Genomic DNA, 24,352 nt, shown 5'->3' on the forward strand with positions numbered 1-24,352 from the left:
TCCGTTTCTAGCAGTAGAAGCAACGGAATGCCCAAATAAATAGCTATGGTTATTGTGTAGCTGCACTTGACAAATATGGGACCTCTCACTAAGAGAGGAATCAGAAATATTCCACTGAATTTGTATCAGGCATAATTTTTTTCTTTAAACCTAATTTTTAAAAAGCACGTTTTCTCTGTATGTGCAGCAGCATTCATGTAAATTGTGTCAAGACCTAAATTATGAATAGCCTTACATTTCAATTTTTACAAACGCAAAAGAAAGCTCTTTCTGTCCTGACCATTTAGTTAAAAGAATATTGTGGGTCCTCTCAAGAAAAACGGTCATAGTTGAAGGACAATGCTACTTTCACCATGCTGCTTTCTTTTACCAGCATGTTCAGAGTAAATATGAACGTGCTTATTCTAAAAACACTTCCAGGTTCTTCATACATAATGAAATGAAGTGGAGCTGCTATGTTCTTTTCCTTCACAAGCACGAAGAGTTCATATGAGCACAGGAATGCAGAGAGCGAGACCCTTTGAAGCCATAATTTGTATGGCTTTCTAATTGTAAAATTGAGAAGTGTGACAGGCACAGGCATGTAAGAGCCCTCGGTTCAATGATACATCCTGGTATCTACGCAGGAAGAAGAGCTGCATTTCTGATTTTTCTGAAAATCTGGCTCGTGGTGGCCCTGATTCAGCGAAGCACTTAAGCATGTGCTTAAGAGCTTTGCTGAATCAGGGCCAAAATCATGTACTCCTGCCTTCTCCTCGGTGCAAGTTGTTCCCTGTGGTGCATTCTTAAATGCTTTGTCCTGTCTCGTTTTAAATGACTCAAGCACTGTCAGGGTGTTGTTTGATTTGACTGTTATCTTTGGCCAGCTGTTGTCTTCTTCTCTGGTTTGGGGGAGACTTCTGGGCCATTTTAGTAACATTTGTGCATGAAAAGAAGCAAAAGCTTGTGATAGGTGTGTTTTTTCTTTTATATGATTAGACAAAAATGCAGTGAAATTGTATTTAAAATATTGAGATGGTCAGCACTCCTCACCAAGGAACTCTCTTTTGCATTTTGCATGACAGGGTCAAGCTTAAAATAATAAATTATAATGGTGTAAAAGAGAATATTGAAACTACAGGCTTTATTTTCTACTACAGGTCCTAATGAAAAATATCATATTGAAGTGGCTCCCTTTAGGAAGTTGAGCATTTCTTAGTAACTGAAAAGCTAACTATTGCAAAAGCCATTTTTCACAACGGCAGAAGTGTTCGACATTTCAGTTACTCTTTCCTGCTTTTGGGAAAACTAAATTGATACTGACAGCGTAACCGTGCTGCTAGAGAAGGTGCAGCCTGGATTTCAGGAGCTCACGTTTTTGTTATTAAGGAGCGGCGGTTGTTCTTGCTGTGCAACTATCACTGAATCGGGGCCACTCTACGTTTGTGAGACACTGAGAGCCAGTGCTAATCCTGAAGGTGTGTGCTACTCCACACACTAATTCTGCAATTAATAATGGATGCCAACTGGTTCTCTTTTCTTTTAGCTGTATTTTTATGCGATGTTTGCTGTGATGAGACTACGCTTCAGCCGTATTTTTTGGTGTGAAAGAAGAAAAGAAAAGGAAGTGAAATGGTTTCAGCTTGGCTGGCTTCCAGCCTCATGGCAAAGCATGGCCAGTTTCTCCTGGTGGGGGACTTTTTCCAATTATTTCTTGGTCTAAAAGAGTTTGTCACAGGCATGCTGAGCTTTGCTAAGTTCAGTAAGCTATGCTGCTCTCACCAAACATTGTCTGTGCACAAACCAGTTGCTGCCCGTAATCAAATTCTTCTTGAAGTAATACAGTGAGATACTCAGAGCTATCTGAATTTTGTAGTTATCAAAGTATCTTTTTTTATGGTTACTGAGCAACATGTATTAACCAGAGTGCACCCCAGCTGATGTTTAGCAGATGTTATGGTGTTGCTGGAACCTCTTTGGTCCAGTAATGGAAGAATATGTTTTTGTTTTGTTGCTTTGGTGTTTAATTTTATTGAGGTTTTCTTTATACATGCATAATCTGTGTGTACATATGTGGACATGCATATAAAATTGCATGCCTAGGGTAGGGAAGGAAAGAAAAATGGAGAATGGTTTCATTTATGAAAAAAAAAGAAAGGGCAAGGGACATTGCAGAGAAAGGACAAGGACAGCAGTAGGGCACCGTAGCTGTCTCTAGACTGAGAATGAGAGTGGGAAGGGAGGAACCACTACATGTGGTAAGTCTCTGTGTGCTGCAACTACCACTAAGCTTATGTGAGAAAGAAAGAAGCCACATGGACACCACGGGACATCTGCTTCGCACTGTCTGGTGCTAGGAGATGCAATGAACCTCACGTGTGTTGTCACCATTACCTCACTGCTGGTGGGTTTTAAGGCTGCTCAGCCTTTGCCCTATTTTCTTTTTTTCCTTTGTCCACATATGATGCACACAGGGAAGGAGCCGCACAGATCTGGCTTCCCCAAACAAGGGTGGTAGGACCAGCCACTCCTTAATGAAAGGAGTAGGGTTGTAGGTTATTATGTGATTTGTGGGCACGACCACAGCACGTGAGTTATGTTAGTGAGATGCAATTCAAGATAAGAGATTACTAATGGTGAATAGAGAGGGAAGAGAAGATTTGGGTCATGCACTTGGGTCACAACAGCCCCTACGGGCTCGGGGATGAGTGGCTGGAAAGCTGCCTGGCAGAAAAAGACCTGGGGGTGCTGGTCGACAGCCGGCTGAACATGAGCCAGCAGTGTGCCCAGGTGGCCAAGAAGGCCAACAGCATCCTGGCCTGCACCAGGAATAGTGTGGTCAGCAGGAGCAGGGAAGTGATTGTCTCTCTGTACTCAGCCCTGGTGAGGCCACACCTCGAGTGCTGTGTTCAGTTTTGGGCCCCTTGCTATAAGAACATGGGGTGCTGGAGCATGTCCACAGAAGGGCAATGAAGCTGGTCTGGAGAACAAGAATTATGAGGAGCATCTGAGGTAACTGGGGTTGTTCAGCCTGGAGAAGAGGAAGACCTTATCACTCTCTTCAACTGCATGAAAGGAGTTCTCTCAAGTAACAGGTGATAAGACAAGAGGAGGGGGTTTCAAATTGCATTAGGGAAGGTTTAGATTGAATATCAGGAAATCTTTTCACCAAAAGGATTGTCAGGCATTGGAACAGGCTGCCCAGGGAAGTGGTGGAGTCACCATCCCTGGAAGTGTTTAAAAGATGAGTAAACGTGGCACTTAGGGACGTGGTTTAGTGGTGGAGTTGGCAGTGCTAGGTTAACGGTTGGACTCGATGATCTTTTGCAGCCCAAGCGATTCTGTGATCATTGGTTATATTTTTTGCAGATAGAAAGACAGGATGTGCAAAAGGATTTGAGGTACAAAAGGGCAATGGCTTCATGGTTCGGAGCATGCATAAAATGGCAGAATAACAGAAAGTGTGGAAGTACTAAACAACTGGCTAATTAAGCTATATATTATTTGGGTACTATATAAATAATCTTATATAACACAGTCACAGCAGTTTCCAGTCTGTTTCCTTGTCCTCTGGGCCTAATTCCAGCTGAGAAGTTTCTGGAGCATACCACAGGTCCTTTGGAGTAGGCTCTTATTTATTATTACCTTATAACGTTGCTCAAGTGTATTGCAGTAAATAATTTACTAGTGCTAGGACTTAGGTGGATTACATTTAATAAGGCAATAACTTCTGTTCTGAAAGTGCAGTTGCTGTGGATGACCTCAAGAGATAGGGTGAAGGAGGTCACAGGGTAACATAATCCTGTAACTTAGCAGAACACCAAGTATTGTTTTATGCCTTCAAATGCATCACAATTACACAAAAGAAAAGACTGGATGAACAATCCCAATTGTGTAATGCAGTGTTGGGGTATTATTTTAGTCGAGCAGCGGGAGCAGCTGGTAAGTACTAACGAACAGAATGGAATTGAAAATTGTATCATTTCCACGGCGTGGCATTAAGGAAGCTTCGTGGCCTTTGTGGTACAAAGGGTGAGCGTTCAGCTGCATGCTTAGCTTCACTGACTGAGCTCAGTAAAAGCTGGGTATCACATGAAAAATAGACATTTTCTGGGGAAATACTGTACATTTATCAGTAAAGGGTACAAATATAGAAGTCAGAAGAAATCTTCCTAAGAGGAGAGGGGTGCATTTATGAGGGGTGTAAGTTTCTTGAATTGCTGATAGATAGTGTCCCATGGACAAGGATCTGGGGAAATGTGTGCTGGTTCTCATCCTTGTTTTTTCTTTGGACAGAATACCAGTGTACAAATACAATATTAGTTCTTGTTGTTCAAAGTTAGCAACTTCTCTGTTTATCCAGTAACAGTAACTAAAACCATCTGAAAACCGGTTAGCAGCTAGCTGACTAGGGCATGTCATGCTGGTAAACACGTGGGGCCAAATACCTCGGCTGCGATTGTCCAAATCTGTGGAATTACACCTGGATTTGCTTCCACATACAAAGCAGAATCTTCAAAGATGTCTGGGTTGCAGTAAAAATGCCTGGTTACCAAGGTGACACTCAGTCTTACTCCTTAAATAATTGTTTTATCTTGATATTTGCGGCTGAAGGTGCAAACTGCGAGCTAGCCCAGGAGCCTGCAAACTTGCTTTTCACTGAGCAAAAAACCTGGGATCGGGCAGACCAATTTTCAAAAGATTTTCTAACTGGTGTCACTTTGTCCAATCCATGTACTCTTAGCAATTTCCAAATAGCTTATCTATCAAAATAACAGTAACTAGAGACATGTCTGTGGTTAAGTGGCTAGAGTAAACTCAAGATCAAAGAAATGTACCACCTCACATACCTGTTTACATTTAGGAAGATTTAAGTCGGAGTTCTCTGTTGATACTAAAAGCTGGGAAGGTCACTGTGTCACTTGTAAAAGTTTGACCCACGCACATTAAAGTAAAATATGATCGCTTTCACAAAAAAGTAACAAAAAGTCTCAAAGTCTAATTCTGCTAATCTTAGTAATATATCAAAAGTTACATTAGCTTATGAACATTTCTGGCAGTGGAAGAGGATATAAAAATGATCTATTGAATACAGGCAGTTTTTATTCTCATGAAGTCCATCTCAGGCTTACTTGAAAATCTCATTTCCATAACAGCTCAAGTCTTCTAAAACGGATGGATTTTACTCTAAGCCCAACATTTTCGGTATTGCTACACAGAATGAGCCTAAATTAAACTAACTTATCTAAAGCATTTAGTGGAAGTAGTTGCAAGATGAAAGCGTGCTGTCAAGTTAAGTGATTTAAACTTTTAAAAAAGTAAAATACATTAAAAAAGGGAATTTGAGATTTAACTTAAACTGAAGCTAAGGTATTGTTTAGCTAATTGGTTGCATGTTAAAAAGCTGTATAAGAAGGGTGGGGTACAGTCTGTAATCCAAGCAACATTCAGGTCCAGTAGTAAGATTTTCTCTTATTCTGGGATATGAATCTTCACTAATTACTAGGGTCTTGTGTTTTTTCAGGTGCAATCGCTGGGATTGTGGATCAGCCGATGCAGAATTTTCAGCGAGTGTCTGAGGCCCAAGCTTCAGCCGGGCACAAAGCCAGAGGGGTCATCTCGGGTGTGGGGAAAGGAATCATGGGCGTCTTCACAAAGCCCATCGGAGGGGCAGCTGAGCTCGTCTCCCAGACAGGTTACGGTGAGTTTCTCTGTTTTCAACAGCTCCGTTCAGATTTTAAAATGCTCCTCACATACAACCCGCTATGTCTTATTTATCTAGCTCCGTAGCCGTGTGACTCAGAGAAATATCTAGAAATGCCACCGCTGAATATAAATGTTATGCTTGAATGAATTATATGAATTATAAATGTTGTGCTTGTTTTCTTAAAAGCCATCATGTTGTGCTTCTCTCTTGTGTTACCGATCAGCATTGTACAGCCACAGAAACACAGAATGCAGAAAGTATGAAGTAATTCTTGGAATACAGGAGAATTAGTTACAGAAACATATGTGCTTACAAAAGAGTTTTTGACGTAAAAGTATTAGAGCAACACAACTATATCCAATTAAAGCATTATTTAGAGATTGCTTGGTTATGGCAAGAAAAGAGCTGTGCTATCTCTGCACAAAGAGAGTTATGTTCCTGGGAGGAAGAAGTGAGTCATGTAGTGGGACCATCCTCTGTAAACCGAAGAGTTGTGAGAAGACAGTCCCATTTTTGGATACATGGGTAACCTTTTAATGACCAGAGGTGGGTTTTACAGCTCAACTGATAACTCAGTGGCAGTGATGGTGAGTCCTTTCAGATTGATGTGACTACTTCTGGACAACTGAAAACTGTAAAGGATAAAAAGGTGTCAGTAATTTTGCTTCACTAATTATACCAGACAAACCTTGAAGATTTAAACCTTTAATCGCTGGCAGTATTTATGTCTGTGATGTGTTGAGTACAGTACAAGTAGTTCTCCTAGGGCTTAAGTCTAGGATATTGTTTCCACACTTCCCACTACATTCAGAACTCGTTCCTTGAAGCAGTCTATTTAAAGAAATAATGAACCATTTAATCATTACAATTCTTTCAAATTAACTTTAGCTTGTTCATATGAGTGTACATAATAACTGTTCTCCTGAATTATGCATCCCATAGGTGTAAAACCCGTATCGACAAAATCAGAAACTTTTGTCCGTTGTCAGCTGGCTGTGTGTTACTCTTGCTGCTTGTGGCATCATTCTTTCTAGGTTTAATTCCCCTGCAGTCTTTATCAAGAGACTTGTTAACAGCAGAGGGACGCTTTTCATTGCAGACATGGTATACAAGACACTGTGTTCTCCATGAGCATGTGACAAAAAGAGTCAGCCAGGAAAAAACATAAAAACTGTATCAATAATAGCTGACAGTGCGTGAGAGGAAAACACACAAGAGTTCAAGTAACTCTTACCCACAACTGGATTGGAAGTGGGACCATGCCTCTTGGGGGGACCGAGGGGTGGGGGACCACACAGAAATAAACACATGTTCTCTCTTTCTCCATCTGTAAATAACATTTTCACTCACATAATGCTGAGAACCTCGGTAAGCCAACTGTTACAACTGGGATGCTGCTTTTAAGTATTACCATCAACATGTGTGCTAAAAATTAAAGGGTTTTTTTCAGCACTGGTGTTTTGTTTAAATTATTATCCATTGTGTAAAAAGGAATCTTAAGTTATTGACACCCTTATGCAAAAATGCCTTTTGCTTCAATGGAATGCTTAATTAGACAAAATAAAATTACTTTGTTTATTCAAAGAGTAATTTTGCACTAAACCATATAACACCAGTGCTTGCCGCTTAAACTACTTCCTGTCTGTCTTGTAAAAATTCTTAAAACTACCTAATTTGTGAAATTTTTTGCGACCCACTCATTCTTTCTGGTGACCATACCTCATCTTTACAAGTTTACAAGCCATCTGAAAGCATACATACGGTATCATCTTCAGCTTTGGATAGTCTATTTGGAAACCTGTTTAACTGCTTCTTGTAGTCTCCGTTCTGTGCTGGCACTAAGGAGAATTCACAATAAACCAGATGCCCCGAGAGATCTCATAAATGTATACGGATCTGTGTTTAACAGCTGGATTAAGTAACTGAACATTTAAATACAGTATCTAGGCAAACTTGCCTTCTAATTTGTACTGATTTTGACACGTATATGGAAGTATTTTAACATTAAGCAAGAAAGTTAACAGCAGTCTTGATTTTTTCTACATAAATCCTAAGTGATGTGTCCGGTTCCACTCTGAAATGATCGTTCTCAGGAGCATTGTGTTGCTCTTGATTGCAAGTGTATGGCTGATTTTTAGAACACACAGCAGGGTTTTTTTTTTGTTCCTTGCTAATGCAAGATCACCAGGGTTAAGTGCACAGCTTTGCATTGTAATATTTAATGAATTATCTTGACTACAGCTTCCAAAGATGTGACATCATTTTGGAACTGCACTATTTTATGAACTGCTCTGAACAGATGACATCACTACAACTTGTAACTGTTTTGTAGAAAACAACTACTAAAAAACTTAAATTCTCTTACCACAGGTATTTTGCATGGAGCTGGACTTTCTCAGCTTCCCAAGCAGCGCTCTCATCCAAATGATCAACATGTTGAGCAGGCTCCAAATAGCCACGTCAAATATGTCTGGTAAAATTATTTAGACACTTGCTCATTTTTACATCCACATTGTTTATTAATAGGTTCTGGCCTGTGGTCAAGAGAACAGGCTGCTTCCCTAGGAAAGGCTGAGTTATGGCAGTTTGTTTAGGAACATTAAACACAAAGGTAGTGCATAGAAACCCAGTCTGCAAATGATGGGCTGCTGATCTGCTTCCAGCTTTGGAACTACAGAGCTGATCTTTATTTAATGGCATTCAGTGAGTTCTTACTTATTGCTCGTTGCGCCGAGCCCAAGAAAAATACTGCACATCTCCAGAAACAGCTGTTAGTGAAGATAGCTTTATTTTCTGCGCAGAATTTGTAAGCTACTTTTCAGGGTAATTTTTCTATTAGGATGGGAAATAGGCTTACCTAGCACAGTTATTAGGCCAATTTTGCAGTGAACGATTAAAGCGTTTTGATAAATAGCAGTTTCACATTTAGTCTTTAAATCTTTAAGTCTTTTGGTAATAGAGATTTGGAATATACTCCCTGGCTTATTTTATATTTGTAGGTGATAGCTATAGGTTTAAGTAAAAAATTAGTGATCAGAAAGATGTCCTGGAGGATCCAGTGCATAACAGTGACTACTTCTTTTTTATTTCTTCTTTTTTTTTCTTCTTTTTTTTTTTTCCCCTTGATAATGCAGGAAAATGCTGCAATCTCTAGGAAGGCCAGAGGTTCATATGGCCTTAGACGTCATGATTGTGAGTGGATCAGGCCAGCAGCATGAAGGCTGCTTGCTGCTCACCTCAGAGGTGCTCTTTGTGGTCAGCATCAGTGAAGACACGCAGCAGCAGGCATTCCCCGTGACTGAAGTCGATTGTTTCGAAGATGATCAGCAAAAAGACCTGCTGAAGGTGCAGCTGAAACAACAGAGAGTGCCTTCTGATTTGGAGGTAAAGAGTTGAGTACAAATTTCATTCGATGATAAATTTACACTGATGATGATGCTTTTGGCAACGGGCATGCTCACCTTTGGGTGGGGACGCCAGAGGTCTAAGTGCCAAACCAAGAGACCTGATGTTTTCACGCACCTCAGAGTTGGCTGTGTTGCCCTTTGGATGAAAGGGACATGCCTCTTCTCTTCTCTCCTCTCATTGATCCATTTCATATCCATGACAGCAAGTTAGAGAGGGAAAAAGTAGAGGAAGTCTGGGTTCTTTGTACGCACCACCTCTTTCCTGAAGAGGTTCTCGTGACTACATGTGCGTGAAGAGTTTACTGTTTGCACGTCAGCATTGCTGCCGGTGCCTACAAAGTCACAGCAAGAACAGCTCCTTGTATTCTTCTGTGAATTCTGTTTTAACCATTCAGTGATGCTGATGCCTGCTCCTCTCAGCGTGTTTCTTGTCTTGCCACTTCCAAGTGCAGTGGTCTTGCTTGGCTGCTAGCTGTACTTTCTGCCTTAGATCTTCCTTCTGCAAATGCTGACTTTAAAATGGATCAGTTCCTTTGCTGAGACTGGATGAACCCAGTGTTTGCCAGTAAGAGCATAAATCCTTCATCTTCATTTTGAAAGATCTCTAAGCCATTTGAATACTGAGGTTTTGGAGGAATTATCGTCTTCTAATGGTAGAAGAATGTTATATTTTTACACTTTTGGGAAACAGTGTTTACTGTATTGAATTCTCAAGTGGAATTATATGAGAGATCATTTCAAAAACATACATGCACATCCCAGTTGTCGTTTTTCTAAAAGTGTGCCAGGTAGTTTGTAGACTGCTCTACCAGAAATTTCTCCATTTCAAATATACGAAAAGAACATATGTAAAACCCCATGAAGTATGAGGTATACCAAAAAGTAGGGGAGACTTTACTTTCAGTAAAATCCTAACTTTGCTGAAGTCACTGAAGAGTTTTGCTATTGATTCCTGCACAGCAAGGACTTAATCTGTGTCATGACAGTGCTTGGATTGTTTTGTGGAAGCTTTTTTTAGTGCTGAATTCTCTATTTACATTTATTGTCTTTCCACTAACCTCAGTCTCACAGAGTGCTGTTGACTGAAGTTGCCTTCCCTTACCACAAAGCTGCATGAGGCATTAGTTAAAGTTTGATGCAAGTGGGCAAAGCTCAGCTTTTTTAATGCTGTGTGGTTGCTGGAGGCACACATCAGACTCAATCCAGACTACCCTGCTCAGTCCAGAGCTACTGTCCTGGAGGGAAGAGGAAGAGAATTTGTTCTCCCTAGGGTATTTGATGTACTCAACCCATTCTAACCTTACCTTTAGCACCAGCCCAGACTCTTTTTTTATTAGGCTGCAGTGTGACAGCTCGTCTCTTTGTATCTGGTATCGGAGGTGAGGAGCAGGCTGCTGCTCTGGGAGAAGAGCTTCAAAGAAAAAAGCATCAAACTCATCAAAGAGTTTGATGAGGCAGAGGGGCTGCCTGTCTGGGAGAAGGGAAGGCAAGGGACAGGGAGCCTAATTCTAGTCCCCACAGCTGCTGTATAGGACCCCTGGGCAAGTGGCTCCTGTTCATGCACAGCACAACCCTATATGGCATGTGCAGAGACGAACGTTCCCACGTATGCATGCTAGTACACACAGTAAACATGACAGGCTTTGGAGGTACTGGACCAAATACGTGGTTTTTTTCCTGAAGTTCTGGAGAGAAATATGGGAGTCCTACTCCAGTGGCACAGCAATGCCAGGAGCTGTAAGCCTTGAGGCACCCAGCCTCAGTACACCATCTCTTTTGCTGACTTAGGCTCTTGAGACTGCAGTGAAAATGTGTGGCATGATAAAAGCAGTGAAGAGTGCCTGTGCTCCAGGTGGAGCAAAGACAATGATGGTAAGACAGCACAAGATGAGGAATGCTGTACAAAACAGACCTGGCATCAGTAGTCCAGAGTGCAGAAGCTGATGCTGAAATTTCTGTGCAAATTTAAAGAAATGTACTATAAGGAGTTGAAAGTAAGGCAGACAAGAATAAGAAAGTTTAACTTTTTTAATGCTAAGGCAGCTACACAATAAAAGATTCCAAAAGCTTTGTAAAGTTTTAGTAATTACCTAGAGTTATGCAATATACTTCTGTAATTAATGTTTATTACAGTTTTTTGCCTTAGTGGATTGGGAAATTTCACACTTAGTAATTTCCTTTCTGCAGCTGAATGTGTCAGCTCTGTGGTGCTTAGGGTGGTGGTGGGAGCCAGGGCTTCCCCTCCAGCTGCCCAACAAGAGCTTCTATAAAAACTCTTTGAATGGGATCAGGAAAAGGAACCTTAGGAGCAGCGAGCTGTGACTTGCAGGTGAACAGCCTCAGAGCTGCAGACCTACACCCAAATAGACACGAGTTTTCATGACAGGCCATCTTGTTGCACTGAAGATGTCCTCAGCTGAAGTGCAGGCACTTCTGTACTTGATGACATCAGTAAAGATGGCCAGAATTTTTAGCTAGAAAATGCCCAGTCAGGTCAACCAAAATATTATGAGTTTAGCAAAATAGAGGTGATACTACCACGTGTAAATTATGTCTATTTTTCTGATTAATTTGGTCAAAGATCCTAGAATAATACAACAAATTGAAACATTTCATTTCAGCATTATAAAAATCCACTGTTTTTGTCTTTTGGCTTGCAAAAATAATTGCCAAAAGTTTTGTTTCAGCACTGCCCAAAACAGTTTCTCACCTTCCCTCTCCTCAGTTTCTTGGAACTATTAGGAAAGAAAACATGAGGTATTCTACAGCTGTAATCACCAGAGATCTTATAGAGCATATTTTGACTCCTTCAGCAATAGGTTTGCCTGATGGCTTGTTTGCTTCCACAATATATAACTTAATCCATCTGGCTAGGAATAACCTGTATGGATTCTTGAAAACTCTGGCACTGACAACCTTGTTATTGAAAGGGAAGCATTAATTGTACCTGGATTACCTTCCAAAGTAATTGAGGCACTGCTTGCTTCCAGACAGACTTGAAACTCAAAAGGTCTGCTCTTCCATCTGCTCTTGGTATAGCTTGTAACATCAAGAAGACAGCAAAAAAAATTGAAGAGCCCTGGAATTTCAAATATTCCAGAATTTCTTTGTGATTATCTGCAACAGGGTTTTTGTGATAGTGCTACATGTTATTGTCTCTGGAGCTGAAAACCAGGCTCTGGATTTTTCAAAGCAGTGAAAAAACCCCTAAGGAACCAGACCCCTTGCCTCAGTCCATGTGCAAACAGCAGACCATTAGTGCTATGTACACATCCAGCTTTCTCTGGGCTTACTTCCCTAAAAGTAGAAATCAGGAAAAAATGAGGAGCCACCTACTTGCAAGATTTACCCCATAACTTAAAATCTAGTTTACATAGGTGGTACTTCAGTGCATTTCTCTCTTTTCAATTGGTATAATGGACTGACTGCTGAGATGCTTTTGCTGTGCCAGACTGAAGAGATGGTTCAGACACCATTCTCCTCTGTTAGCCACGTGTCGCTGCAGCCTTCTGGTTTTTCCCTCTCTTTAAGGTCAGTCATGGAAACCACACTTTGCACTGCCCATTTCATCATTTCCACTGTTTCTAGGCATAGGCTCCAACCTTGAGCTTCTGAGTTTGTTCATGAGCCTTCTTCCTCTAGCATTTTTGTGGTGATGATTGAAAACAGGAGAGTTTCTACTTGCTGAGCAGCAAATTCGTCTCCAAAGGCATAGTAAAAAAAACTAGAGGGGACTGTTTTGATTTGGATGTGACATCTGTCACTATCTATCAATCATAATAATTCTTTCTTCAAATAAGTAATGCGTTGTTTAAAATGAGCCTTTGCAGTCCAGCCATGTGACAAGATACTGATCCTGGATGTTAAATTGAATCCAGTGGCACTGTTTGAAAAGATCATCCCATGCCCTGAAAGACAGTCAGCAGATAGCAGTCCTGGAGTCCTTAGCATGACAGCCAATAAAGACATCTTAAACCCTACAAAAGTGACACTGCTCAGCAGTTCTCCAGGTGTAAATAAGGAAGCATCAAAGCCTAGCCCCAGGATATCTTCTGCCTTTTTAGTTGTTGTCATATTTCGGAAATAACTTCTATTCTCAGTGACTTCACTAGTGGTGCCACTGTGACATCCATGGTGGTATTTCTGAAATACAAATTTGTTTGAAACCATGCAACTAGCTTGATGCCCACTTGCATGCTTTCCCTTCTCAAGCCTAGTTGTAGTAATCTTCTTTTTTTTTTTTCCCCAAAAAAAGGGCACAGCAAATTGATCTTGCAAAGCCAGGTTTGCCTATGAGCTTTCATCTAATTCTTTATCTTTCTGTTGACAGTATTTGGTTTACTGCATTTTTCCATTAGAGGTAGATTATTTGCATCCTTCTTGCTAGAGCCTTGAACTACTACATACTTCAACCTGCAGAAAGGGATTTCTTCAGAGGAGTACTTTCCACTCATGATGGTGGAAAAAGCAGTTTGCATAGGCAACTCAGTTTATTCTCCAGAAATAACATGCCCAAACCATCTTTAGTAAAACCCTTATTTAAAAAAAACATGTAATTGTGTGGGTCCTCTGACCCAGAATTTTTGTTTGGTAGCCAGAATTAGATGGATATATCCCGTCTTAGAACATTCACCTGGAAGGTAGCTTCTAGTCTTTATTTTAAATCAAGTAAGTTAAAGGCTGAAACTTAACTTCCTAGATATAGCTATGGGCTGTCTTTAGTTCTACTTTGTGACAAAAAGTTTTTGCTAATTAGAACTGGTAGCTGACAAGCACTTCTAGGAGTTACTGGCATTTTTCTGAAAGGGTTTCAGATGCTTTTCCTGTCTACGAAGAGCTGACCTATTGTAAAGATCTTATTCTTCAGTAAAGTTTATAAAGTCCATCCCTGAAATTCTCAAAAGATCCTCCTTAAATTTTTTATGGCAGAGTTATAACTTCTCAGCAGTATCCAAAATGACAAAGGAGAGGACAAATCCACCAAGCGCTAAACTATGGGAGAACACTGCTGATTAAAGCATCCATTAAACCATTGTGAGAAAGATCCCAGGAAGGAAGATGTTTAACTACAGAAAGTAATGTGGAAGTTACTGTCCTTACTACTAAGTTCCGTTACTGTCAGTCACTCAGTAATCATTTTATGTTGTCTGATTGCAGGCAGATGGAGCTAGAGAGAGACTGTCAGAACAACAGTACAACCGCCTTGTGGAGTACATCACTAAGACATCCTGCCACCTCCCTCCCAGCACCGCCGCGGTGCCAGCAGTGCAAACTGTGGCAACCGAACACCTACCAACTATCATCAAAACATATCAGTATGTAGTTGATCCAAATTTTGCCCAAGTATTCATTAGCAAATTCACCATAGTGAAAAATAAAGCCTTGAGGAAAGGATTTAATTAGTAATAATTTGTGGTGAGTATAAGAATACCTTACCATTTTGAAAGTAATGCTTTCTCTGCAGTAACCTATATCAAGTAGAGGAAATATATAATTTTTGAGGTGGTAGGAGATGATAACAAAGTTAAGCCCAATAGCTTTTCTAATCTTGACAACATTCCTGCTCCCTAGCCAAAATACTAGTGCTGGAAGGAAAGTGTTCAAGCAAATAAATAAAATGAAAAGGAGCAGCCTTGGACTATAGCTCAATCAAAATCCGTTTCCTTTTCAATAACCAAAAATCAGAGAACGAATAAGGAAAAATTGCGTGCATACAGGCGATTTTGCCACACACAAGATGTGTATCAATACCTACTATATCATATTTTAAGGTCTGCCACTTTCTGTTATAAACCAGGTTTATAACTCAGCTGTAAAAACTTGCTCAAGGCTGAGCCTTTCCCCCCACACACACACACTCCCCCCAGCATGTATGTCCTGAGGCAAAACATTTTCCTCCACTAAATCTGAAAAACTCGGCATGGCTGGTTTAAGTTACTAGTGACAGCTGGGTTTTAGCACCACTTTAACCTTAAAATAGCTTCCTTTATTTGACTGAAGTTTTGCAGGACATTAGTCCTTAATGTAAACTAGTGCCTTTGTGTGGTTTGGAGAACAAAACATGAACTACAACATGAATTTATTTTTAAAACTATCTGTATACAGAAACTTTATTTTATCCAGCATCAAATTTTCAGGAGGAGTTTCAATGTATATATATGACATTGTGCACTGTCCTGTTGTTAGTGGGAAGCCAGTAACACGCAGTTCAAAAAATTAAGAAACAGAGCTTAGTCTCCTTAAAATGTACCAAAAATCTACAAGCCTAATGTAACATAGATGTGCAGGTGCTAAGTATGGCGCCTTGCTGGATCTCGCTTACTTCTGATCTGCCACCACTACATAGTATGTGCTCACTTCAGCCCTCACTCATTTTATGCTTATCATATTTAAACAGATAAAACCAGGAATATTTAGAAACATGACCTTTCAAATATGTTTGCACAAAGCAAGCTGATTGAAAAGTATGGACCCACAGGTACCAATTACATTAGTAGATAATGATGCCATCATAGTACGCTTATGAATATGATGTTAAACACATCAAGACAAATGAGCTTTCTAAGTGTCTTATTTTTCAGATGTTTTACAGTTTGTAGTAGACAAAAAAATCACCATCTCTGGGCACAGAGGTTTATTACTTTATAAACCAAATCCAGCTATGGCAGCTTTATTTTTAAAAAAAACCCAAAGCTTTCTTCGTTTTCAACTATGCGTGTTACTTTTCTCCCATTTTCTATGTACTTATGGACATTAATTTTGTCTGGGGATTCCTGAACATGGCCAGAATTGGAGACAAGAACTGGAGTACAATCTGATCATTTGGAGCAGATCTATATGCTTTATAGTTAATAACTTCTATGCATACTTGATAAGACCAAATGCACAGTAAGTAAGAATGTAGTAACTGCAGTTTTTGAGTTTCATTTTGTTAAAAGGTATTTCTAAAAGCCGTGTCTCTTGTGTACTGAGAATACAGAAGCCTGGGATCTGCATTGTCCTTTCCTGAATGTGAAATAAGCCCATCCATTATCAACATTTCCTACAGTGATTTAGTAACTTAGTCATTGTTTAAACAACACTGTTTCAAAAATGTATATGTATATACATGCACATGCTTCATTCCTGAATATTTTATGGAATTAGTTTAATACTTCTAATTTTGCATATTGGTGGATAAATTGTAATATAATGGGATTGTTTAAAGATATTAAAGCTATTCCTGTAATACTTGGTTTTGTGAGCTATTTGGTCATTCAGTTACAAGGCAATTAAGAGGTCACTGTGTAGAACAGTGAGAAGACAAGGATTCAAGCTTCATGTAGACCCCCATCAGATTGCAGTTGGTCACTGGACTTCGTCATATACCAGATGTGATAGCTCGTGACAATACTTTGGAAGTAAAAACTGATTATTAGTTTGCAAAAAAAAAATGTGTGCTGAAAAGTTTTATGCTTTTGTGACTAACTGAATCAAAACAGCACTGCAGTCACCACTCAAATTAGCCTAATCTCTTCATTATTTATGTAGTACACAAACCAGCCAAGAGGATGCAAACTCACCTGTAAAAATGAGGGAAGGAAGCAGCTTAATTTCTAGAAGTGTGTAGACTGCAGCCATCATTTAAGATACATTTGTGTTTTTCCAGAAATATATTGTCCTGGAATAAACGCTTAAATTACACTCTGACAGAGAATTAAGCTGGCATCTTTACTGCATTAGGCAGGTTCTTTCTCCCCCTTCTGACCACATGTATGGAAACATGTGTGGAGACGGCATATAAATCAGCCTCTCCTGCATATGAGCTGTGTGAACTATGAAAACAAAGTTGTCCAAAGAGCAGCTGCCTGTACTTAGCTGCTAAAGCACTTCAATGTGTACTCTTACAACATGCCGACTCTCATAATGTGCTTTAGACCTGGAGAGCTCACAGCTTCAAATCTATCCTTTTAGTTTGCTTCCAGATCAATCAATCATTCCTCAAACACTCAAAAATAAAGCCAGCCAGCCAAAAATTTGAAGGCATGATCAGGTTTATATACAGCAAGACTTTTCCCAAAGTAGTTTAGGTCTAACAATTCCTTTTTATATATTATTTCATACATAAATACAGGAAAAAAATACAGACAGTTGGGATGGTCTCAGAGCAGACAAGCATGATTTTCAGCTCTGCATCTCCTAGAAACAGCATGCCAGACCCTGTAACAAGCAGCTGATTAGGGTCTAACTCACACAGGTCTTTCATGTACTATGCTAAGGCCCACTCCCAATTGTATGCAAGACAGAATTAGCTGGACTCTTGCTGGCAAAGGCAGAAAGGGGAAGGAAAAAAAAAACAAAAAAAAAAAAAGAAAGGGAAATTTGACAGGCAGTCACTAATTTCAGAAAAGGTTTGCCCTTCTACCTAGTCCTGCATTAAGTACCAGCTTTGCCCTCCCTTCCCACTCCAGAGGAAAGCAAGCTGTGGGTTGGTAGGCATTGCCTGCTGAAAAGAAGTACTTGCATCCATTATAAAACCATAATGTCATTATATAGAAAGCAAGTCGTAACCTACAGAGACTCGAAGCACAGACACTGCTGTTAGAGCTCACCTTTCATCAATGTTCATGAACACATTTAGCCAGAGACACCTTCAAGCTCTGCTGTATGGTCAAAAAGCTATCTTTGGTCACAGGACTTTCATTTAAGTCAAGGCATGCTGGTTACTGAAGGAACACCTGCTACAACACTGGCTCCTGTTGGCTATCACTGTTAAGAAGAAACTGGAATCTTAAAGTCAGTTAATTCATCGCAAGTGGGAAGACCAGCGGGAATAGAGCTGCAGCTCAGGTCTACTAGCCTGCACACCTGGCAGCAGCAAGTTCCTGCTCTTCTGAAGCTGTCGGTATGACTAAAGACTCCTGACTCTTTAAACCTGCAGACATGCCTGAGAAAATGTTAGTCAGTACTTAATGGCACATAATGTTTATACCATACATTGGGAAGATAAATGGGTATTATTTGCTATTGTTAAGCTTCAGTTTACATTTACAGGCACAGGGGTATTTTGATTACTATATGGTTTCCCCTGCAGCACTGATGTCAAATTCTCTGTTTGCTTAAAGGAAGCACTGCCTGTGTGGGAAGTTTAAAAAAAAAAAAAAAAAATCCCATGTTGCTCTGTAACAGTGTTCTGGATCAAATACAGTACTTAGGTGCTTTCAGTAGTCCAAATGGTGCTCACAGATACCTATTACGTGTTAAGTAGTTAATGATCCATTTAAAATGATAGAGTTACTCCAAATGGGATTTGAACTGAAGACCTTCAACTACAACACAGATGGCTTAATTTGTCATGCTGCTTCGTACATGGCCTTCCCTCCTTTCACACAATCTGCTTTGACCCCTCCAAGTACTCATGTGCAGCAATCAAGAGCTATGTTCTAAGACTATCTTCCACCTCAGCAACAGGCTGAGCGTGTTCCAACTGATAGGTGTCACAGCAGAAGACAGAGCAATGATCTTGGACTACACAGAATGTAGCAGAGATGAAAACTCAGATATTAGAAAGATGATACATGTCTAGAAGCAGCACAAAAAGCTTTTCATTACTGTAATACCCTAAAATAAGTATTTCGTCTGCCTTTACCCTCTTTCCCCTCGTATATATGTGACCATACCTGCAGTTTAGAGTCATTTTCCAATTAGACTTACATACAACGTATAAGAGTGGGCATTTGCATAGTTTGTAAATCTTGATGTAACTGTTTTCTGCTGCAAAGAAGGCAAGAGTGATGGCAGCAGAAAAAGAAAGGATGGTTGGCTCACATTTTTCCAGAAATTCCTCTCTAAATTCTTTCATCTCAAGGTCACTTCACCTTCTGATGCCAGAGGTAACAGACTTCCAGAAATCCAGCCTCTCCCTTCCTCTAACAACCATCCTCTTGCATATTCCCATCAGCAGCAAAGACAGCCAAGCTGTTTAGAGATACATTTTGTTATCAAATGTGGACTTCGGCCAAAACAGAGATGCAAATAATTCCTGGGGAAAAGAACACCAGACTTTTTCATCTCGAGCAGCTTATGAAGAATTTCCACCACTCCTCCCAGCATCTGAGCATTTAAGCATTTCAACATGAAAGAAGACAGCTAAGCACCACTGACATGTATTTTATTTATTGAGTTACATTAGAGCATGCCATGCACTGAAGTGCATTACACTTTACAATTCAGTGAACAAGTAAGGTTCGGTCATCAAGTCTCCTTAGACTGAAGGGAATCTGCAAGATAAAAAAAAATACTAAGTTATGTTGGACAAACTTCATGTTCAAAGTAAACATATTAGTATGTATGAATGCAAAGCAATAGAGAGAAATGTTTCTGTGGTGGTTTAGTCTAGAGGAATTCCCCCTGTTATTTCCTGATGGTTTAAGATTCACACACCCTTCATGTGGCAAACAGAAGTGAAACATGGAACAAATCAAGAGCTGGAACAATACTGCACAGCACATCAGACTCACTATACATGCTGCACTGGTAACTGAATCAATCTTGCTAAGGGCCAGAAAGAGAAAGGAATGCAGCTTTCAGATAGGAGCCAGAGAGGAAACAAGTGGTGTAGGCAACCTACCAAGGAAGGAAGAAAACCAAATTCAAATTGCTTCTCCACATTACATTGAACACAATCTAAGACCAGCTGTGCTTCATGACAAGAGCCATGCAAGTGGTTAGCACCAAACTCTTAGCTTGCCCCCTTATTCTATTACTGAGCACACTACAGAGGTAGGATACTCCACAAATTTATACTTGCACTTGGTTTCGGTTATCAGTGTTGCCACACAAAGTCCATGCCAAGCAGACAACACAGTGTCAACTCACACTAAGTACCAAGGTGCCCACCTGCCCAGCAAAAACAAACTCAGTGCAGAGTTCCAAGCGAACATCTTAACTCATGACTTAATTCCCTGCCTACTCTACCCTTTCCTCAGTTTTGGGGCTAAGTACTGATTCCAGAGTGAGTACTACATGAGGTTAAACCACTGCACTTACTGCCGCATACAGAATATACTCCAGTAAAATGGGAGATGTAGAGCATGCATGACTACTGTATCCTTTAGGTAACTATACAAAAAGAAAAGCATCAAATTCAACCTCCATCCAACTTCCATAGCTATGATTTAAGCTACTGAGACAAATGAAAATGTCTCCCATCTGTTCTGTGTGCTTGTCTTTTTCAGAGTCTTTTCACAACATTTGAAACACTGGCATTGTTTTCCCCTTCTTCTTCTTATGTATTCATATGCAAGCACAAAAAAAACCCCAACCTTTTTCTACTATAAAGGAGTGAAAAATACCAGTTCTTATATAAATAGGCAAAGGAATAAGAAGCATAAGCAATTCAAACAAAATCACATTTAAAGATTTGTCTTTCACGTTTTCATTTGAGCTGGTGTAATTCAAGAATGGACAAAATGTTTAGGAAACATTTAATTTTAACAGGTGCACACAATATGCAGCTCTTTGCGGTTTTTTTTTTTAGGCTGCAAATGGGAACATAAACTAACTCAGAGTGCAGCTCTATTTGCACTGTAAAAAATCCTGCTCATGATTCCAATTAAATATTCAACATGCATCCTTGTTGACAGTGTTTGTTTCAAATGATTTTACCACCAGATGGCCTTTCAGAATACTCTGATGAAGGCCACCTGACTAAAGAATGCAATTCTTGTATCTAATAAAGTTTAAATGTGCCTATACATTAGCAATAGGACCGAACCAGAGGCAGAATTACCAGGATTAAAAACCAAGTAAATTTATTCTTTCATTATCTTTGTTGCAGTCATAGCTACAAAAAAGAAGTTTCCCGCTCTTACAAAAAGAAACAATAGCAAAGCGACTGCTACTTTTTTTTCTTCTTGCATTTGTTAGAAGAGCTGGAGGTGTAGACTGTCACACAACAGAATTTAGTATTAACAGTGTTAAGCACAAATGTTTTAAGCAAACAGCCTGAGAAAATCCAGCTGGCTGGGATAATTAGAGCCTCAGATTATCACATAACGATCACAATATGAAAACATTTCAAAAGAATGAAAAAGCTATCATTCTAGATTAGTTTGAAGTCATTTTAAGAGAAGCAGAGAACTCAATGTTAGAAATCTGGATCAAGAAGAGGGGATAAATTCTTGATTGAGTTGCCACATCATGAGCTTGTGCAGTTTAGCAAGTGTGCTTATTAATAACTATGACAAGGTTGAAATCAAGACTTTTTTTTTTCCCCTGATGTTACGACAACAAATAAGGGAGAACAAAGTTTGGTAATCTTCAAACAAAAGGCAGTGTTAAGTGCCAGGAAAATAGTATCGTGAACAAAGTTCTATGCAAGCTCAATTTAGCCATCTGAATATTATTACACAGCTGAATGCTGCAATTTTTATAGATGTGTATGTATGTATGTATGTATGTAAATATATTTCCCCTCACTACTAGCTTTCGTCTCCCTCTCACCAACTTCAAAAGACAAAAGGATGTGTGGAAGCTGCCTCTGTTTCTTGCGTTAAGATGCAGGCTATGAGAAACAGCCTCTCCGTTTCCTCATTCACTGTACCACCACAAGTACATCAGCAGTAGACACAGACAGCCCACAGCTAAGCAGTTCGAGATGTGACACCATCAACGTAACAGTGGTATCAGGCAGGTCTTGTACATGGGCTTCACCTCCTCTCCATGCAAAGAGAGAATTGTTCTGAATGTGGCTGCATGAGGAGGGAAAGGCCTGACATTGCTCTGCGCAAGTCTCCTAAATCCCAGAAGTTAAAGACATTAAAGGTACTCAGGAGTTCTCTACTCTGCCCTTACTCCCAGTTCCACAGTTGCCATATTTCTTTGTGTTTTTATTATCCACACATCTCTCGTGTTCAATTTGTATCCCTTTTCTTTAGAAACACCCTTCTATTTGATCAAAATGGAGAACCTCCAAACAGAAGTGCCACGTTTCACTGAAACGATCTAACTCACTCTTGTTCTAATGCTGAGTAGCTTATTACCTGTGAATGCAGGTCACATCATTTGGGCGGTGCAGATTCAAGCACACCAGCTGCTCTCATGGCTTCGAAGTCCTTCATGGGATCATAGTTTTTATAGAACTCTGCATAAGCTCGCTTTCTGGGCTCAGCAACTCCAAACTGGAAAGTAACACATTGCAAAGCTTTATCAACAGATTATTTTTTTCCTATTAGTGCTATGCATTGTATCAGGGGATATCAGTCTAAAAAGCCTTTAGCTCAAATTAGTTAAATAATACTTTGTTCTTGTCCAAATCCACAGTTCAGGCTACCTGAACACCGGACAGGAAAACAAATGTCGGAAGTGAAACATTAAAAAGAAAGTCAGTTACAAGACAGCACGTGACACTTTTAAGATCCAAAAACACTCCACCTCTATTGACACTCAAGTGTCCAATGCTCAGCCTGCTAATAGTTTTATACATAAAACATGCCATTATGGCAAGTGTTGTACCTGTGGGCAGCTGCAAAACCGCAGCTCCAGATAAAATGGAATCCTAAAAATAATGTACTACATTTGAGCTACACTGTAGGTCAACTACAGAAGTCTTGTGAAGTTTTACAAGACTGCCAAGCCAATCTTACAGCTCACTGACATAAAAAGACACAATCCTGACTCCTTGGATTCACCTGAAGCATAGGGATATGCTCAAAAAGCTCTCCAAAATTGTGTCCTACATGGGTTTGTCCAGCAGTATCTAACATGTAACAAAGTAAATCACTACTGAGATCTCTGCTGCTTGTCATAAATACGGTCTGCTGCCCTACTAGTGTGTTAATGTGGGGGTGCCAAATAAGGTATATAACCATAGACTATTAAAACAATTGTATTGTAAGTCTGACCACAAACAAGCTTGCCTACCTCTTAACAGATGTGTTAAGTAGATGCTGAGCTCTAATTGTGCAAGCTTTCTGTTTCTGATATACATTTGTTGATCTCCAAGAAGTTAAGGTTGACAGTGATATTTCCGTGAACAACCTGAAATTGACTTAATTTCTAGTCACTTTTATCAACAGTTTCCTTAGTACTCAAATGCTGCAAACAGTTTAAGAATTACTTTAATGGGCAAACCAAGATCCAGTTCTTGCAGAAGAACTGAGACTGTGTTGCTTGCCTTGTGTATAACATCCAAGAATTATTTAGTAAAGGCACTCAAGAACAACTACCACTCTTATCTTCGTCAGAAGTCTGGTAAGGACCACGAGAAACAAACTCCAATCTGTGGTTTGGTTTTGTTTTTTTTCATTTCTTTGAAATGTAATGCTCCATTTCCACATGCTACTTCAAAAGAAAGGATAAAAGGACCATACTAGCCATACTCACATTATCTTCAGTGGGAAAGACTGGTTTTCCACATTGCTTATGAGCAAGCTTTCTGAAATCAGACTAAAGATTAAAATAAGTCCTTGACAACTCTCTAGATATACTAGAGATATACTAGAGATACTCTTGGATACTGTGACAGAGTGAGACCCAGACTGTCTACAGTTAATGTGCATCTATCGTGTGAATGATTAAGAGTAGTCTAGGACTAAGAGACTCCAGGTTAAGTCGTCATGAATTGCGTGATCTTGATCACATAGCTTAAGGCACTGGGTTATTCATATCATTTCTTCAAATGAAGATTAGCAAGATTTATTTATGTTCTGGAAACATGCTTACAAAAATACATTACTAAAGCTTTCTGATGAACAGCTCAACCAAATCTCAACAAAAAAATATTATGAATACTTAAAACACTCTAATGAGTCCAGTTTATAATTGAATGACTACAGATCTCACCTTGTATAAAGCCGCACATCCCACAGATACAATAAATGCCCCAAATAAGTGAAACTTCATCCTCCTGGCCAAAAGGCGCCGCATTTGTGGCTTAGGCAATAGTGCAGCAGACATGATGACTGTATTTCCTAAAAGAAAAAAAAAAGACAAGAGAATTGTGGGACAAGAAGCTCTACATACACAATTTTCTGTAACTGTACTCTAGAAAGACTCTGCTTTTTGCATTGTTTAAGAATCATCTTCATGACATAAGCAACAGTGCTCCTTCTCTATTTGACTTCTCAATGAAAATACTTAAGGGACAACATTCAAGGACAGCCTATTCATGACATTAATCTAAGTAAGCTTTCATACTCTTTACATCCAGCACTCATGGAATCAAGTCTGGCCTTCACTGTCCATGCTAAATCCTTCTCTCCCTGCAGGTCCACCACTT

General features: G+C 39.7%; 2 protein-coding genes across 2 annotated transcripts in view; one reads left to right on the top strand and one right to left on the bottom strand.

The window, feature by feature from the left end:
• LOC104543015 (vacuolar protein sorting-associated protein 13B-like) overlaps nt 1–14,569 on the top strand; it is a gene marked incomplete at its 5' end in the record, with an annotated part of 51,838 nt that extends 37,269 nt beyond the window's left edge. Inside the window, 4 exons of the mRNA XM_010187506.1 lie at nt 5,504–5,680; nt 8,057–8,159; nt 8,821–9,070; nt 14,251–14,569. Of these exons, the coding sequence (XP_010185808.1) occupies nt 5,504–5,680; nt 8,057–8,159; nt 8,821–9,070; nt 14,251–14,496 (776 nt within the window). The remainder of the gene's footprint in view (nt 1–5,503; nt 5,681–8,056; nt 8,160–8,820; nt 9,071–14,250) is intronic.
• A 4,662-nt stretch (nt 14,570–19,231) lies between these two features.
• LOC104543014 (cytochrome c oxidase subunit 6C) lies at nt 19,232–24,040 on the bottom strand. Its single transcript, XM_010187505.1, has 3 exons — nt 23,917–24,040; nt 22,116–22,253; nt 19,232–19,352 (listed from the first exon to the last, which is right to left on the bottom strand). Exons 1-2 carry the CDS (start codon nt 24,028–24,030, stop codon nt 22,134–22,136), a joined length of 234 nt encoding a protein of 77 aa, XP_010185807.1. The 5' UTR covers nt 24,031–24,040; the 3' UTR covers nt 19,232–19,352; nt 22,116–22,133.
• Nucleotides 24,041–24,352: the final 312 nt, after the last annotated feature.

The sequence above is a fragment of the Mesitornis unicolor genome, unplaced genomic scaffold (genome assembly GCF_000695765.1).
Source record: "Mesitornis unicolor isolate BGI_N332 unplaced genomic scaffold, ASM69576v1 scaffold32876, whole genome shotgun sequence".
NCBI classification, from domain to species: domain Eukaryota; kingdom Metazoa; phylum Chordata; class Aves; order Mesitornithiformes; family Mesitornithidae; genus Mesitornis; species Mesitornis unicolor.